Source organism: Galeopterus variegatus, unplaced genomic scaffold (genome assembly GCF_000696425.1).
Source record: "Galeopterus variegatus unplaced genomic scaffold, G_variegatus-3.0.2 Scaffold5628, whole genome shotgun sequence".
NCBI lineage: Eukaryota > Metazoa > Chordata > Mammalia > Dermoptera > Cynocephalidae > Galeopterus > Galeopterus variegatus.
In genome coordinates, this window is record NW_007731739.1 from 105,636 (window position 1) to 122,594 (window position 16,959).

The window sequence follows — 16,959 nt, forward strand, 5'->3', positions numbered from 1 at the left end:
GCCTCACCCCTGGAAGGTCACTGGGGTGCCAGATAACAAGGAGACTGAGAGGAATAATCATTCTGTCACTTTGCTGGGACTGACAGCAAACTCTCACATGACTCATAACCTCCCTGCCTCCTGGGAAACTGTGTGAACAGTCACTGAGTTAGAAAAGAGCCATCTTTTGTAAGCCAATTCAAAGCAGTTTTTTGAGGGAGGGAATTAATTTGCTCGTGTCCATAGGGAGTAACAGCAAAATAAACTGAAGGAATCGGAATGATACTGCCTGGTTTTTGTATTACCGAAATAAATGTAAATTATATATATATATTAGAATGTACAAAAGGATCTTTCTGTGGAATAACAGAAGGAACACTTAAATTCAAGCTTTACAACTGAGACTTCACGTGTAAGACAGAGCCTGCATCTGCTGGAAGGTCATTAGTGCCCTGCCAAGAGCAAAGACATTTCTTCTTTAGATCTTGGCTAACTGCCCAGCCATCTGAGCAAAGAATAGTAACCTGTGTTCACATTGTAACATTGTGAAAAGTCAGTGGGATTCTCCCACCCTCCTTGTCAACTGCAGTATTGCAAAAGAGCTGAAAGAATCAAGTGCGCACTTTCATCAGACATTCAGACACTAACCTAGGCTTCATGCTACTTTTAACAAGATGGAATTACCTACCTGTGAAAATAATTTCTCCAAAGATACCAAAGGAGGCTGCTGAGATGGAATTAGTAGCTGTTCATGAGTTAGTTAAACCCCTTCAGTAAGGACTGACACTGTGAACATATTTTCAGTAGCTAAAATTAACTCCTAAAATTTACTGCTTTGTTCTGAACATTTCTGTGAGGTTAAACTTTGTAGATAGTGATATTCAATCTCCCCCTCATTTCACGTGTTATATTTTTCTTTTCCCTTACCTTCATTCATTCAACAAGTATTTATTGAACACATTTTTTGAAGGAGGAAATTATTTGATTGTGTACATAGGAGTGACAACAAAATAAACTGTACAGGAGTGCAAATTTGAGTCAAAGGCAGACTGTCCTCAAGGGGGCTTCACAGTCTAGAAGAGAGTGATAAAAAACCACAGGCCATCAGAGTCCTTACGGGGAACTTCTGTGGTGACAGACCTGTGACTATAGTACTACACACTGTTTTTAGTGCTTTGTTAATTCTATTTGTTAGGTAGCTGCTGCTGCTATTATCGGGGGAACTTCTGTGGTGACAGACCTGTGACTATAGTACTTGCTACACACTGTTTTTAGTGCTTTGTTAATTCTATTTGTTAGGTAGCTGCTGCTGCTATTATCTCCATTTTACTGTGGGGAAACAATAAAGAGAGTTTAATAACTCTGCCCAAAAGCATACAGCTAATGAGTTGTGGAGCAAGGTCTTAAACCCAGAAAGTCTGGCTCCAGAGGCCATCTCTTTAACTGCTGGTCTCTACTTCCTTTCTAGCCCACTGTTTTAGTTGGGTTATTCTCTTGTTTCCTTCATGTGGTTCACTAGTGGATTCCCCGGCCTGAAATAGTACCAAGTACATGGTAGGGATTCTGTGGTGTATTATTTAATGAGTGAATTAATGAGATAACATTCCATCAGTTGATTTATAAGACTATATCTTTAGAACTAGTGACAAATAATTTTGCTAACTATAGCTAAAACACTAAATTTCCAAACTTCTCAATATAACATATCTTAAAATTTTTTAAACAAAATATCTTTAAAATTTTTAAAGTGTGTTAGATATGCTTCCAAACAATTATCTTTTTTGGTAGTACTTTTTACAAGATCCAGCTATTCCTTCAGCAAGTATTTGGGCTCCAGCTACGAGCCAGTTGTTGTCCTTGGCAGTTGGGACAAAGCAGTAAATAAAATAAAGCACTTAGATTATATCATTATTTTTGTCCATATGTCTGTATTTTGTTGAAGATATGTTGAAATCTGTAAGGCTGCTTCTCTCTGTTACAACTATTATGCTTTTTGTATGTCTCCTCCCTACCTTTCAAAAATAATTTTTCTTCAGCATGAGGTTGTTAGCTGTCACTACATGTTGCTGCTGTTATTATTGTTTAATACTAAAACTTGTTATAACCCAGGCATTATTTTCTCATTTTTTTGTTTCTCCTTAAATAAAAAAATAAAGGCTTATTTTTCTTCCTCCAGATAGTTAAGTTGAAGCGTGATTGTTTTTATTCATTTATTTATTTATGCAATAGACTTCATTTTTATAGCAGTTTTAGATTGACAAAAAAAATTCAGCAGAAAGTACAGATAGTTCATATACCAGCCCCCCATACACACGGTTTCTCCTATTTTAACATCTTACTTTAGTGTGGTAGATTTGATAAATTATGAACCAATATTGGCACATTATTATTAACTAAATTTTACATTAGGGTTCCCCTGTGCTGTACACTTCTATGGGTTTTGCCAAATACATAATGTCATATATTCATCATTACAGTGTCATACAGAATATTTTCACTGCCCAAAAAAATCCTCTACTCCACCTTTTCACTCCCTCCCTTCCTCCTCCCCTGAAAGCCTGACAGCCACTGATCTTTTTTTTTTTTCTTTTTCCATTACTTCAAATATTTATCATTATTTTGTGTTGGAAACATTCAAAATCCTGTCTTGTAGTTAACTGAAAATATGCAATAAATTGTGGTTAATTATAGTCATCTTTGCTATAGAGCCCTAGATCTTATTCCTTTATCTAGCTGTGATTTTGTATCCTTCTCCAACCTCTCACTATTGCCCCTCCCCCCATCTTTCCCAGCCTCTGGCAACTAACATTCTACTCCACTTCCATGGGATCAACATTCTTAGCTTCCACATGAGTGAGAATATTTTTTTTTTTTTTTTTTTTTGCAGCTGGCTGGTATGGAGATCTGAACCCTTGACCTTTGTGTTAGAACACTGCACTCTAACCAACTGAGCTAATAGACCAGCCCTCAAAGCATGATTAATTGTTTTATTAAAACATTTTGATGCAATGTAAATGGAATGTTTTGACTGCTGTTATTCCTCTTCCTGTTGTGAAGGATTCTATTAAGCAGATGGAAATGGGGGATTTGCATAAGGATTTAGTGGCTCTAGTGGCTGGCAGGGTTCGTTATCACCATATAATGCATATATCAGCATTATTAGGCCTATTTTAGTGGTAAAATATCCCAAAAAAGGTAGATAAGATTATGTAAGTAAATCTAGGATAACACTTGGCTCCCTGTAAGTGAGAGTTAAGTAATGCCACATAAACATAACAGCCAAAGGACACGTGTTCCATAAGTTGCTTAGTTGATTTGTGCATACTGTATTTACTGGAACAAGTCAGTAAGTTAGTTTTCCAACAAGCCAGACGTGAAGAGATTTTAAACTTTTACATTTACTTTGAGGTATGTAGTTGTTTTATTAAGAAAAAATCCTGAATACCTTTAGGATAAAACAGCACTTTTTAATAAAATGTTAATGGCTGTTTTTCATTGCAGCCTGAACCAGTCAGAGTCCTTGTAACTGGAGCAGCTGGTCAAATTGCGTATTCACTGCTGTACAGTATTGGAAATGGGTCTGTCTTTGGTAAAGACCAGGTAAGGGCTAGTGTCTATAAATCTTAAGTTGATTAGAGTAAGAGTATTGTAATAAATGTAATAAGTATTGTAAACATTGTGAATGGAAGCTGGTCAGGTATTTATATGCACCCCTCCAGGTGCTGAAAACACTTTGCAAGTCAGAACTATTGCATATATTTTATTTAGTTGACTCGGTGCAACCAGCAGGTGTCAGTCAATGGAAGATCTCACTAATGACAATAACTGTTAGGGATTGTGGTGTGGGAGAGAAAGTTGCTGAATCGGTAATTTATTATTCATAAATGGTCTTAATGACCAAGATAAACAGGAAATCTGCTTCCCAGTTGGAAGCAGGCAACCCTATTTCCAGCATGTCTGATTAATGTACACTCAAATCCTTTTCTAAAGCATTTCTTCGTTCTCTTGACTCACAGATATCAAGTTCTTCCTTCATGTCAAATACTGCTTAGTTTTCCATGAATTGAAATCACATATACAGCTATTAACCATAAAAGCAAGCTGTAGCATATCACTCCAATTTGAAGTTTCTTTTGGGTACTCCTTTAAAATTCGTAATGATGATTCCTCATATTGTGTCTGTTAGCATTACCATTGATGCTTTTATAGTATTCTTTTTTCTGAAAGTGACCTCCTAAAATAATTGTTGTGACTAGATAATAGGAATTATATACATATACACACCAAATAAACAAAAACTATGTGAAAGGAATTTTTTGTGACTAAATGACACAACCTACACTGAAAGATGTCTTTGCTATTTGATAGCCTATAATCCTTGTACTGTTGGATATCACCCCAATGATGGGTGTCCTGGATGGTGTCCTCATGGAACTGCAAGACTGTGCCCTTCCCCTCCTGAAAGGTGAGTTGGAGAGTTGGAGGAGAAGGGATTTTGTAGTATTTTATTTCTTAGATGTTTATTAAGGCTCTCCATTAGAAATTATTTCATAAAAGTATTTTATCTTTTTTTTTTTTTTGCTTTTTGAATTATAACCACTTGTTAAATGTATACTAAGAATAAATAAGATAAAAGTGAGAAACAACCAGTGTCAGGTAAAGGACTATACTTTTTTCCCTAACATGCCCTATATATAATTTATTAAGTATAATAAATTATTAATTAAGTATAATAACTTTATATTTAATAAAGTATAATAAATAATTTATAAAGTATAATTAATAAAGTAGAATAATTTTACTAATTAAGTATAATATTGCACAAGGGTTATACACCGGAGATTGTCTACATTTATGTTGTTCTTTAAAGTCTAATTAAATGGTAATAGTAGCATCCTGTAATGGAATACTTTTTCAGTTCTGCACGGTGACTTCTAGAGCCATATGCTGCCCTGGGAGTTGATTAGTTCTTCATGTATGGTCCCATCCCATCTGCCAGTCATCAGGTTGAGACATAGTGTAAATTGTCCTAATCGTGTATGGCATAGTTTGAAAAAGCTCACCAGAGTTCTGCTAAGTGCCTTTTTTCCTCCCCTGCTGTGGCAGCTGGCTGGTACAGGGATCGAACCCTGGAGCTTGGTATTATCAGCACCACACTCTAACCACCTGAGCTAACTGGCCAGCTCTGCTAAGTGCCTTTGATAATCATTGCACTGATACACAAATGTAAGACAGAAGTCTTAAATCTGATTGAAAGTTTCATTAAAATATTATTTCATAAAAATTTACTGGAAAGGATACTCTTGGTTGCATAGTTCTTTAAAAGAATACATTACCCTGCCCAAGCTATTCTGCTGGCTCCCGTTCCTTACCCACAACTGTTTCCAAATCATCTTCTGTTGCTCTTTCCTGTTTGTATTGCTTTCTTTGCTAAGTTACCTCTGCTGTGTGTAGTGGGCCCAGATTGCAGTCATCTTGTCCTCTGGCAGCTGTGAATATGACAGGGTAGGGAAGGTTGTGCGAAAAAGGATATCTGGCTGGGAAGGGGAAGGTGAATATTTCTTTTCCTCCATCTGGTGTTCCTGTCACATTTGGGGACATATAACAGCCTGACTATGACACAAGTTCACTGGCCTAAACATTTACCAGTGAAGATACTGAATCTTGGTCATGGCCCATTTAATACTATACACAAAGGAGACCAATGATATATGTTCTTTAATCAAAAAAGCAAGTGATGTGTGTTAATTGGACTAACACTTGTAGCATTGTGGTTGAACTCTGTACCGACCTGGGCTGGACTTACAGCCCCACTATCTTTTGATGGCAGCTAATCTCTTTGAGCCTCAGTGTCTTCATCGGTAAAATGTGAAGATTAAATTTGATAATAATGTAAACTTTATAGCATTATCTCTGGCACAAAACTCATCAATAAACATTTATTATGTTTTTAGTTTGTGGTTGGTATCTTAAAGTAATTGTAGTTTAAAGGTTAAATGAATTAGTTGCTCTCTTGTATTATCTGTGGTAATTAATGTGAATAACGAATGTAGCTCTGAAAGTTATCATATTATACCTTGTATCATATATGATTATAAAAGATAAATACAGTAGAATTTTTGAAATTGAGGTAATTATTGAAATAGGAAAAGCAAAATAAATGTATTGACATTTCTTTGGATAGAGCATGGTGCTGATAACACCAAGGTCAAGGGTTTGGATCCCTGTATTGGCCAGCCACCACAAGAACAACAAAAAATTTATTGACATTTCTGCTGATGTTTTTGATATTTAAATTAATATATTATCTTTCTTTTCTTAGGCCCCTGAAATTTATATCAGTGTGATAGGTAAAAGTAAACATTTGCTACTAAGTGAAAGAATTAACAGGTAGGTTTAATATGAAAAAGAAAACTTCAGGCTTTGGTGTTTAAGTAGTTCTGCATATTTATTGCCATGTCTGCAGAAGTCATCGCAACAGATAAAGAAGAGGTTGCCTTCAAAGACTTGGATGTGGCCATTCTTGTGGGCTCTATGCCAAGAAGGGAAGGCATGGAGAGAAAAGACTTACTGAAAGCAAATGTGAAAATCTTCAAATGCCAGGGTGCAGCCTTGGAGAAATATGCCAAGAAGTCAGTTAAGGTGACCACCACAGTATTTTATGGGGTTTTTATTATTCACATTTGAAACTTCTGTTTTCAGCATTTAAGTGAAAACAAAATTGTTTGCATTTTTTTTCCAGTCTGTGCCATTGTCAGTAAATACAAATACAGACTTTTACTTGATAAGCTCTCCCTTTCTGGGGTTTTTTCTTATGTAGAATCATATTCGGAGTGCCCAAAAATATTTTGCTTATTACTACAGCATGGAAATTTAATATTAGTACTTAAACCTATAACAAAGGCACAGAGCTTTCTAGTGCCTTTTTGGTGCATGGGAGTATTTGTTCAGACATTTGGATTAATTCATGTGTGATTGTGGAGAAAGATGACTGTAAGGTGTGTTTGTTCTCAGTGATAGGAGATGGTGGCTCCTAAATGCTCAGATTTTCTCAATGCAGAAGAATTCTAATATGCTTGTCTTTTGAAGAATTGAGTCAGTATGACTTCCTGTTCTGTCTCTTTGTATTTGATCTATTTACTTTAGTTTCTAAATTTGTCTCAGTATTACAATAAACCTCTTTTTACCGAAGAACTATCAATTAACTAGAACTTAATTGTCACAGCAAAAAGTCCTGCTGATTAGAGGTTTTACTGACTTAATACACTTCCCTGTGCTGAGTTCAAAAAAGGTAAAAGAAAATTTTATAAGATTTTAAAAGTTGCCAATTATATTATTCTGTCTGTGACAGTTCATAGACATCTGTATTTTTGCTTTCTGTGGACTTCATTTTGAACAATTAACTTTTATTTTCTATACCCAGTAACAGAAAACAATAGAAATGGGCTGAGTAGAAGTCTACAGGTCTCTAAGCAAAAGATCACAAGGTTGGTCAGACTGCTACAATCCAGGCTGCGTAGTACCACTCCACGAAGTGTCCTTGTTTGGGGGAAATAATTCACTAACACTGGAGTACTTAGGGAAGTGCAGTGTCGCCTGCAGCTTGCTCTCAAATGGGCCAAAAAAAGAGTAAAGATTGTGTGTGTGTGTTTAGAGCTGGAGCAAATTGGGAGAATCTGGGTAAAGGGGATATGGGAGTTAGTCTTGTTAATATGCTTGTAGCTATTCTATAAATTTGATATTTCAAAATAAGTTTTTTAGGTTATCATTTTATTAAAGATTTTCATAACTTGAAAAAAGTCCATGTATAGACTTTCGTATGTTGTATTGTCATTCAGTGTTTCCCAAACCTCCCCAGTACAAAAAAATAGCCTGAAGTTCTTTCTCCTAAAGATTGATTCATTACCTCAGGGTGGGGTGGGGGAGTTGACACTAGTAATCTGTATTTTAGCAAATAACTCAGGTAATTCTTAGGATTAGGCAAATTTGAGAAACACTTAATTCATAGTGGCAAATTATCCTAGATAAACGACACAATTAGAATTTCTTTTCTTGGACTACTTTTATAGGAATGAAAGTTTTAGGAATGAATCAAACTGAAACAGAGCCTTAGATGACTTGTTTTTCATGGCAAGTAGAAAAATGCTCTGTCTCTGTTTTGGCACAAAAACAAAACAAAGACATACACCTTAAGTCTTGGAAATTGCCACTTGGAAAGTGACTTTTATACATAATGGTGGTTCTATTAAATAGATGTATCAGTAGTGACACCAAGCACTCACAAGGCACAGGAAAAAAAAGGTTTTTAGAAGGGAGGATAAAACCTACTACAAACTGCAATGGTAACTATATATATTTGGTTCATACAAACTTGGTGCAAAGACTACCTATTACACATTTTTCAGTCAAGTTCTAAGATAGTTTAATACTTGTATACTGTCTGTAACTCTTCTGTGCCTCCCATACATCCTAGGTTATCGTTGTGGGAAATCCAGCCAATACCAACTGCCTGACGGCCTCCAAGTCAGCGCCCTCCATCCCCAAGGAGAACTTTAGCTGCTTGACTCGTTTGGATCACAACCGAGCGAAAGCTCAAGTAAGAAAAATGCCTTTTACATCTTGTAGATGTTCAACTTTAAAAGCTTTTTCTCTCACTTTTAAAATAACTGAATCTTAGTTTGTGCTCTTTTGTTGTTTTTGTTTAGTGGGAAACTATTACTTTTATTAAATTAGAAGAAAATTGTTATTAAATTTTGTTAGGGAGTTTTTAAATCTATTCTTTTAAGGACAAGAGGCTGGACTTCCTACTTAAGTTTATCTCGAACTATATTTCGGTTGCTAACTATATTTAAATGCAATTGGTAATGTTCTCTTGCTGCAGTAGTTAAAAATTAGTAATGTAAATAATTCACATTACAGTACAAAATTTTAGTTTATTTTTGTCAGATATGTAGATTATAAAAAGAAAGGCTTCACCTTTGTTGTTTGTGTGGTTCTGCTTTTTCGCTATGGCTAAGCAATCAAATTTTAATTTTAATTTTATACTTAATTTAACTTCCAATTTTATATATTTTTAATATTCTATGTGAGTCCATAAAATTTCCTACTTTTGCTACTTAGGAGCTGAATTTTAATTGTTAATTTTCCTTCCCCTTAGAGACTTGAATAAATATGCAAAGGAATCAGTGACTGGGAGATTAACAATAGCTTTTCAAAAAAATTAGAATCCATGCCACTCATCTGAGCTAGCTTCCTAGGCTCTCTCAGATCTAACTGGTCCTGGTGCCCTTGAAAGTCATGGTAAAGTTCTAGTTCTCAGACGTAATCTCTTTTCCTTTTCCCTAGCTCTTTCCTGGCCATCCCTCCTCCTCTTCCACAGGTCATCACTGCTATACAAGTTTAGATTTATGAATTAAGTGCTTTTTCTTCTAGAGAAGACAAATTTATTTAGTTTCAAGAAAACTATTTTTTTTTTTTTTTTTGACCGGCAAGGGGATCGCAACCCTCGGCACGGTGTGGTCTGCACCACGCTCAGCCAGTGAGCGCACCAGCCATCCGTATATAGGGTCCGAACCCGCAGCCTTGGTGCTACCAGCGCCGCACTCTCCCGAGTGAGCCATGGCCCTCAGAAAAACTATTTTTAAGCAGAAGATGGTGTGAGGCCTAAGTTGAAAAATCACTACCTTAAACTGAGAATTGATCATCTTTCAGCTCTGGAATATCTAGTGAAAGAGAAAAGAATTTACATTTGTTAAGCTTCTATGCAGGCTAAATGCTTTGCGTGTAATTTTTTGTTTAATTCTTAATAGTAACCATATGAGGTATCTATTATTATTCCTGTTTTACAGGTAAGAAACCTGAGGCCCAGAGAGGTCAGGGAACCTACTCAAAGTCATACAGCTAGTAAATGATGGAACCACCTAGATTTGCCTGACTCCAAACCCTTGTGGGTATATTTACATAATGGCATCAAGTGACCAAAGTCCACTTACTAGCTCCGTGGCCTTGAGAAAGTGTATTCAAGCTATAAAATAGAATAATAATTGTACCTACCTCAGAGAGTTGTTATGAGGATTAAATGAAAAAAGATCCATTTTAAGCCCTTAACATGGTGCCTCACACAGTAAAATGCGATAGAGATTGGCTGCTGTTATTATTATTATATAATTTTGTTTTTATTATTAAGAGGGATATAGACTAAAGTTGAGAAAAGCCACACCTCAGAAATACCTCTTTCAACATTCTAGTTAATTTAAAGCGTCATTGGATAATAAGCTTAAAATGCAAATATTCCCTGAGAAGCTTTGGGCTATGGGCTGCGTCAGGTGGCTGGGAAGGAATGGGAGTTTGTTGAAAGGACTGGAGACAGGAGATTTGGCTACCATGGGACAACTTGTAAAGGAAAAAGATATTATACATGTTGCAGTTGTAGACTCTGGATTGCCAGAGTTACTTACTTAGTTCCTACAGGAAGAAAGAGGTAAAATGACGAAACTAACAAACCTCCATCTTTGATGTTTTACCTGAGGCTTGGTGGAAGCAGGCATTGGAAAATCCTGCTTCCCAAGGTACTACTAGGAGACTTGGTCCCAGTGCCTGAAATAGTTTTCCTTGTGGGGACAAAAATCTGAATGAGCGAAGAGGGAAGAAAGAAGCTCTCTTATCAAACTTTAACCATTGCCTTTGGGGCATGTTCTTTGTTATTCACAGCCATTGATTAGGCACTGTTTCAGCATGTTGTTCTGGCACAGTGAGAGCTTTTAGGAAGTTTTTGAAGGAGCACTTTCTTCCTCTTAGAGAAGTTATTTATCCAGTGAGAATAATAACAAACCTGAAGATAAATTTTTCTTACATGAGTGATTACTAGTCTTACATAATTTGTTTTGAAATGTGGAGGTCTTAGCTAACAGTGTAGTGACTGTTTATCACCTGCAGATTTCCAGAATGTATTTGCAAACCAGAGCTGTATATATGTCTGCTGACAATGTAGTTTGACAGTGATACCAGTTGGCTGGTATCAAGGGGAAGAAAATTACTAAGGCTGGAGAATTAGTTAAAAATTTTCACATATTAAAAATTTTCAATATGACAGACATGAAAGTGAACATGGAACTATTTTCCTGGTTATGTGTTAATTTAGACTAGCCCTGACACAAATGACATTTAGAAACTACATCTGCGGGGTACAAAGTACCTGGCCTTTGCTGTCCAAAATGAATTGGATTAGCTGTAGGTAAGAGATTCTACATATTAAAGATCAAAGCAACAAGAGTATGTGGGCAATAGCACAAAGGAAGTAAGGGGAGCCAAGAAGGCTATAGGGAGAAGAGGGTAGAGGCAGTTTGTCTTGACTGTACTTTGGAGCAGTTGAAGTTGACATGCAGAGTACCTATAGGATATAAGTTCTTGGTAATATACAACTTGGGTTATTTGCCCCAGGCATAGATTTCCCTTTTTATCTACAATGTCAGCTAAATATAGGTATAAGGGCAGTTAGTCCCAAGTCCTCTCAGGTCACTGCACACACAATAAACAGTACTCATTGAACAGCGTACAACTCTACCTCAAAGGCTAAGCAGATAAATACCTGGGTACCCCAGAAATCAACCGTTGACTAATTTGTGAAGACTAATAGTAGTCCTAATACTTGCAGGACTTTCTGTGAAGCAGGGATTAGGTCAGAAGTGATTTAAAATGTCAAAAACAATGAATTTTTTAAGTTAATTTTTTTACATTTTCCAACTATTTTAGGATTTAAGAAATGAGTCTCAACTAGTTTAAGGGTCATAGTGAAAACAAAGACAATTTTCTTACTTAACCAAATAAATCAGTGTGAAGGTGAGTCAGGTCAGTGCAAGCATTTTAGGTAACAGCTTTTTCATCTTTATCCTTTTTGGTTAATTGGTTGGGTTTTGTTTGGGGTTTTTTGTTTGTTTGTTTTTTAACTTTTTATTTTGGAATAATTATAGACTCAGAAGGTACAAAAATAGTACAGAGAAAGTCCCATGTACCCATCACCCTGCTTCCCCCAATGGTGGCGTCTTTCATAAGTATGGCATTATTAAAACCAGGAAATTGATTAAACTACCACAGTACTGTTAAGTAGATTTACTCAGATTTCACCAGTTTTTACATTCACTCATTTTTTGTATGTCTTTGTGATTGATTGTATGACATTTAATCATATGTATAGATTCCTATAAATGGCACCACAGTCAAGGTACAGAATTTCTCCATCACCCACAGAAGTACTGCTTCGCACTCTCCCTTTGTAGTCACACCTCTCTCTCATTCCCTAACTCCTGACTACCAATTGTTTGCCACCTCTATAATTTTGAAAATGCTACAAAAATGGAATCATGCATTAAGGAACCTTTTGAGATTGGCTTTTTTTCACTCAGTTAAATGCCTTTAACATCCATCCAAGTCATTGCTTCTATCGATAGTTCATTCCTTTTTGTTGTTTTTCCACTTAGCCTATTTATTCCTTTGTGTAAGTTAGATGTACCACAGTTCGTTTAACCATTCTTGAAGGACATTTGGGTTGTTTCAAGTTTGCAGCTTTTACTATCTTTGTTTTTAAATTTTCTTTAAAATATTAAAGTATATTCCCTCTGTTATATGGTGAATGCTCAAATAGAACTTCTTCCTTTAATAGTTTTTTTGGTGGCTGGCCAGTATGGGGATCTGAACCCTTGACCTTGGTGTTGCAAGGCAGCACCCTAACCAACTCAAATAGAACTTTGGTTTAGTGCTGCTTTTATTTCTTTTTTTTTTTTTTTTTTTTTTTTTTTTTTTTTTTTTTTTGAACCGCCCCCACCACCCCCACCCAGCGGCCGCCCCGGCCATCCCTATATAGGACCCGACCCCACGGCGGGAGCGCTGCTGCGCTCCCAGCGCCACACTCTCCCAAGTGCACCATGGGGGCGGCCCATAGTGCTGCTTTTATTTCTTTTTTTTTTTTTTTGAACCGCCCCCACCACCCCCACCCAGCGGCCGCCCCGGCCATCCCTATATAGGACCCGACCCCACGGCGGGAGCGCTGCTGCGCTCCCAGCGCCACACTCTCCCAAGTGCACCATGGGGTCGGCCCATAGTGCTGCTTTTATTTCTGTGCACTAAAGCTATGGACTCTGGCACACTAATTTTTTTCCCCATTCTTATTGTTACATAAAGGAAAGAAAAATTGCCCACAATGTCACCCGAACAGATGAACTTTTAAGATTTTTTTCCACATTCTCTTCTGGTTTATCATAAATTCAGCTATCTGGTTAGGAGCAGATTATACATACACCTAACCGTAATTTTTTTCTGCAGATAGCCTTATCAGGAAAATGACAAAATAAGCAAGCTGATTTTATTTAAATCTTTTGAGACATAACTTTCTAATCCTTTCTGTGGCTACAATTGTACCTGTGATTGCAAGGCACTGCAGGATCCTAAAGTGCTTTCTGAACCTATAGCTAGAGATTGTTACATCTGTTACAATTTGTGTGTGTGTGTGTGTGTGTGTGTGTGTGTGTGTGTGTGTGTGTGTGTGTTATATTGAACCTCTTCAGTTTCCTTATCAATGAATTGAGGACAATCATACTTTGATAATCAAAGTTTCACCTAAATAAGAAGAAAGTACCTAAATACCTCATTGCTCTAAAGTGGTGAGAAGACTTTACCACATAAGTGTTAACAACCAACGAGATCACATTTACATAGTCAAGAAATATTAACCTTTTGGTTGATGTTTTATATTTGATGAATCTACCGTACTAATAAGTTAATCACAAACTATAGGATGCTGTCTACTCTTGAATATTCTGCCCCATAATGTTTCAAGTTCATAGTTGTTAATACTTTAAGCTGTTTTAGGAAGTGACCAAGCAATAAAATTTGCACTTTTTACAAATTAGTACTATTCTTGTGTTCTCTTGAAGTTTAGAAGCTTTTTATCTTTAGGGTATTTGTTAAACAAGTTACAATTTAAAATAAAAAGCATTTGTCTAAGTAATCTATTGTTTAAAATTTAACTAGATTGCTCTTAAACTTGGTGTGACTGCTGATGATGTAAAGAATGTCATTATCTGGGGAAACCATTCCTCAACTCAATATCCAGATGTCAACCATGCCAAGGTGAAATTGCAAGGAAAGGAAGTTGGTGTTTATGAAGCTCTGAAAGATGACAGCTGGCTCAAAGGAGAATTCATCAAGGTAAGAAAAAAATCTGTGAACCCTATTAACAGCCAAGCATAAAGAACTTTTGAGAGACACACCACACTGCTGACCTGAGTGTCTCTCCAAACAGTGGGGGAAGGGGGGACCTCAAGGAGAGCAGGCTTTTCACAGTTGCTCAGATGACTGCATAGTTTTCTTTGGGGATCATGCTAAGCCAGTAATGATTCTATCTGATCTGATCTGTTGTATAGCAGTTGAGATTGATTGTCAAAGTGGGAAAAAACTAGAATACCATCTAGTCATCTGGTTATCTTTATACCAAGATTCATTTCTTTGTATAAAGTGTGGTAAATGTTCTATGGGGATTTGTAGTTTTCTCTTTTCAAAAAGACTGGTGCTCATAACTGATAGAGATTAGTAAGACCAACATTGGTTAGTTCCATGATTTTGAAGAGAACACATTAAGCTATGGTCACAGCCTTTCACCCCAGGGTACACTTGGAATTGATGAAAATTTTGCTATCATGATCAAGTAACACTGCTGCTTTTGCCTGCCCCCACTCCAGACCGTGCAGCAGCGTGGTGCTGATGTCATCAAGGCTCGAAAACTGTCCAGTGCAATGTCTGCTGCGAAAGCGATATCTGACCATGTCAGAGACATCTGGTTTGGAACCCCAGAGGTGAGGACTCAGTGATTTACACAGGCCACTCTTTTATTTTTGTCCCCTGATACTACCGTAGTATAGAAGGAATATAACTTTAGTAGTCAGGCAGGGTAGGTCCATTTTGCCAGCTCAGGTGCCTATTAGCTGAGTAACTTTGAGAAAGTTATTTCACCTTTCTGAGCTGTTTTGTTATCTTTTACATGACATTTACTCCACAGGGTTGTGAAGGTTAAATGAGATTATAGATGGAAATACCTAGCTCAATGCCAGACACACGGTAGGGGTGACTTTTTCCTTCTTAAAACCAGTATTGGGCCACAGCTTCCTCGTGTGTAAAATGAGGATTTTATGTCTCTCTGGCCTACTTCACACGATTTGAAAGAGTGAAAAGAGATGATATCCATGAAAATTATCTTGTCATAGAAGTGCCTGGTGCTGGGGATGGTTCTTTATACAGTAATGAAGTTACGTACATAGTAAGAAAGTGTCATCTGGTTTAACTTTGTTAATTCATGTATCAGCTGTGTAAACTAATCCCTATACACCATGAGAGTGTAAAACAGTGTTATTTTCAGGGAGAGTTTGTGTCTATGGGCGTTATCTCTGATGGCAACTCCTATGGTATTCCCGATGATCTGCTCTACTCGTTCCCTGTTGTAATCAAGGTAAGGTATTTTGGAGTTATTTCCCTAATGTGGGAAAGTATGATTTTCTTCAGAATGGTATAATTTAGTCTAGAAAGTTGTTCTTTAAATTAAACATTTTTTGCAGCTTTAAAATTCTGTGTATCACAACTTCGGGTCATTAAAAGATTGAAATTAATCTGAAAAGTAAGATTCAATCAGGCATTAATCTGGAAAGCAAGATTCTTACTAGACATATTGTTATTATGCGTCTAATACTGGATACGTTCATATAGTATCATTTCAAGTGTTGAGTTTTTATCAGAATTATCTGTTAATTAAGATCTGGGTTTTGACTTACTTATTTAGAATCAGACTTTAAAATACGTGTATCTCTAGATACAAATTCAAACTACGTTGTTGCTTGCTGGAAGATCAGTTCTAGTTTAATTGTAAATCTCTTATTTGCAATTATTCTCAAACAGAATAAGACCTGGAAGTTTGTTGAAGGTCTCCCTATTAATGATTTCTCACGCGAGAAGATGGATCTCACTGCAAAGGAACTGGCAGAAGAAAAAGAAACTGCTTTTGAATTTCTCTCCTCTGCCTGACTAAACAATCATTTTGATGTTTCTGAATGCCCCAAAGCTGAAGAATCTAAATGTCGTCTTTGATTCTAGTACCAAATAATAATAATGCTATACCTAAACTACTTGTGAAAAACAGCACATTTTAAAGATTATGTGCTTCTTGGTACAGATTTGTGAGTGACAGTTTATCATGCTGTTAGTGCTGCATCCTAAATAAAAATATATATTCCAATGAAAGTGACTCACTTAATTTCTAGCTAATGTTAGTGTTTATTCAGAAAATAAACTTGTGTGTTCCCCAGTTCGCCTAAGGGGATGTGATTTTTTTTTTTTTTTTTTTTTTAAAGCAGGAAAAGGCAGAAAACTGGAAAATGTTACAAAGTAAAGCATAACCCTCTTATGTTTAAATAGAATAGGGAAACCACATAGTGATAATGAATGAATCAATTTCAGAACATAAAGAATAGAATTTTAAACATTACCTACATTTTTAAAGCAGGAAAAGGCAGAAAACTGGAAAATGTTACAAGGTAAAGCATAACCCTCTTATGTTTAAATAGAATAGGGAAACCACAAAGTGATAATGAATGAATCAATTTCAGAACATAAAGAATAGAATTTTAAACATTACCTACATTAGACAAATATATCATATGTTTTAAATTGTGAAGGTTAGTTCATGCTTTGTACATTATTTGATTTTGAGATTAGCTATTAAATAGGTTGCAGATAATACTCTGTTCACAGTTGTATGCCATTGGATGAAATTAGAACATTTTCATGATAGAAGAAAATTGGTGATAAGTCTTCCCTTGAAGTATTCCTCTGCAGCAGATAAGGAATCATTTACATCTTATAACCGGTAAGTGCCACAGAAATTTATGCTAGGGTTAATGTTCAATCTAAGCTTAATACTAGAAGCATGGTGTTATTAAA

General features: G+C 36.3%; 1 protein-coding gene across 1 annotated transcript in view; it reads left to right on the plus strand.

Annotated features, from left to right (window-relative positions):
• MDH1 (malate dehydrogenase 1, NAD (soluble)) overlaps window positions 1–16,260 on the plus strand; it is a 19,623-nt gene extending 3,363 nt beyond the window's left edge. Inside the window, exons 2-9 of the mRNA XM_008589737.1 lie at window positions 3,481–3,579; window positions 4,348–4,444; window positions 6,446–6,621; window positions 8,453–8,575; window positions 14,005–14,181; window positions 14,712–14,825; window positions 15,386–15,475; window positions 15,919–16,260. Coding sequence (XP_008587959.1) covers window positions 3,481–3,579; window positions 4,348–4,444; window positions 6,446–6,621; window positions 8,453–8,575; window positions 14,005–14,181; window positions 14,712–14,825; window positions 15,386–15,475; window positions 15,919–16,044 — 1,002 coding nt within the window. The 3' untranslated portion in view covers window positions 16,045–16,260. The remainder of the gene's footprint in view (window positions 1–3,480; window positions 3,580–4,347; window positions 4,445–6,445; window positions 6,622–8,452; window positions 8,576–14,004; window positions 14,182–14,711; window positions 14,826–15,385; window positions 15,476–15,918) is intronic.
• The last annotated feature ends 699 nt before the right edge of the window (window positions 16,261–16,959 follow it).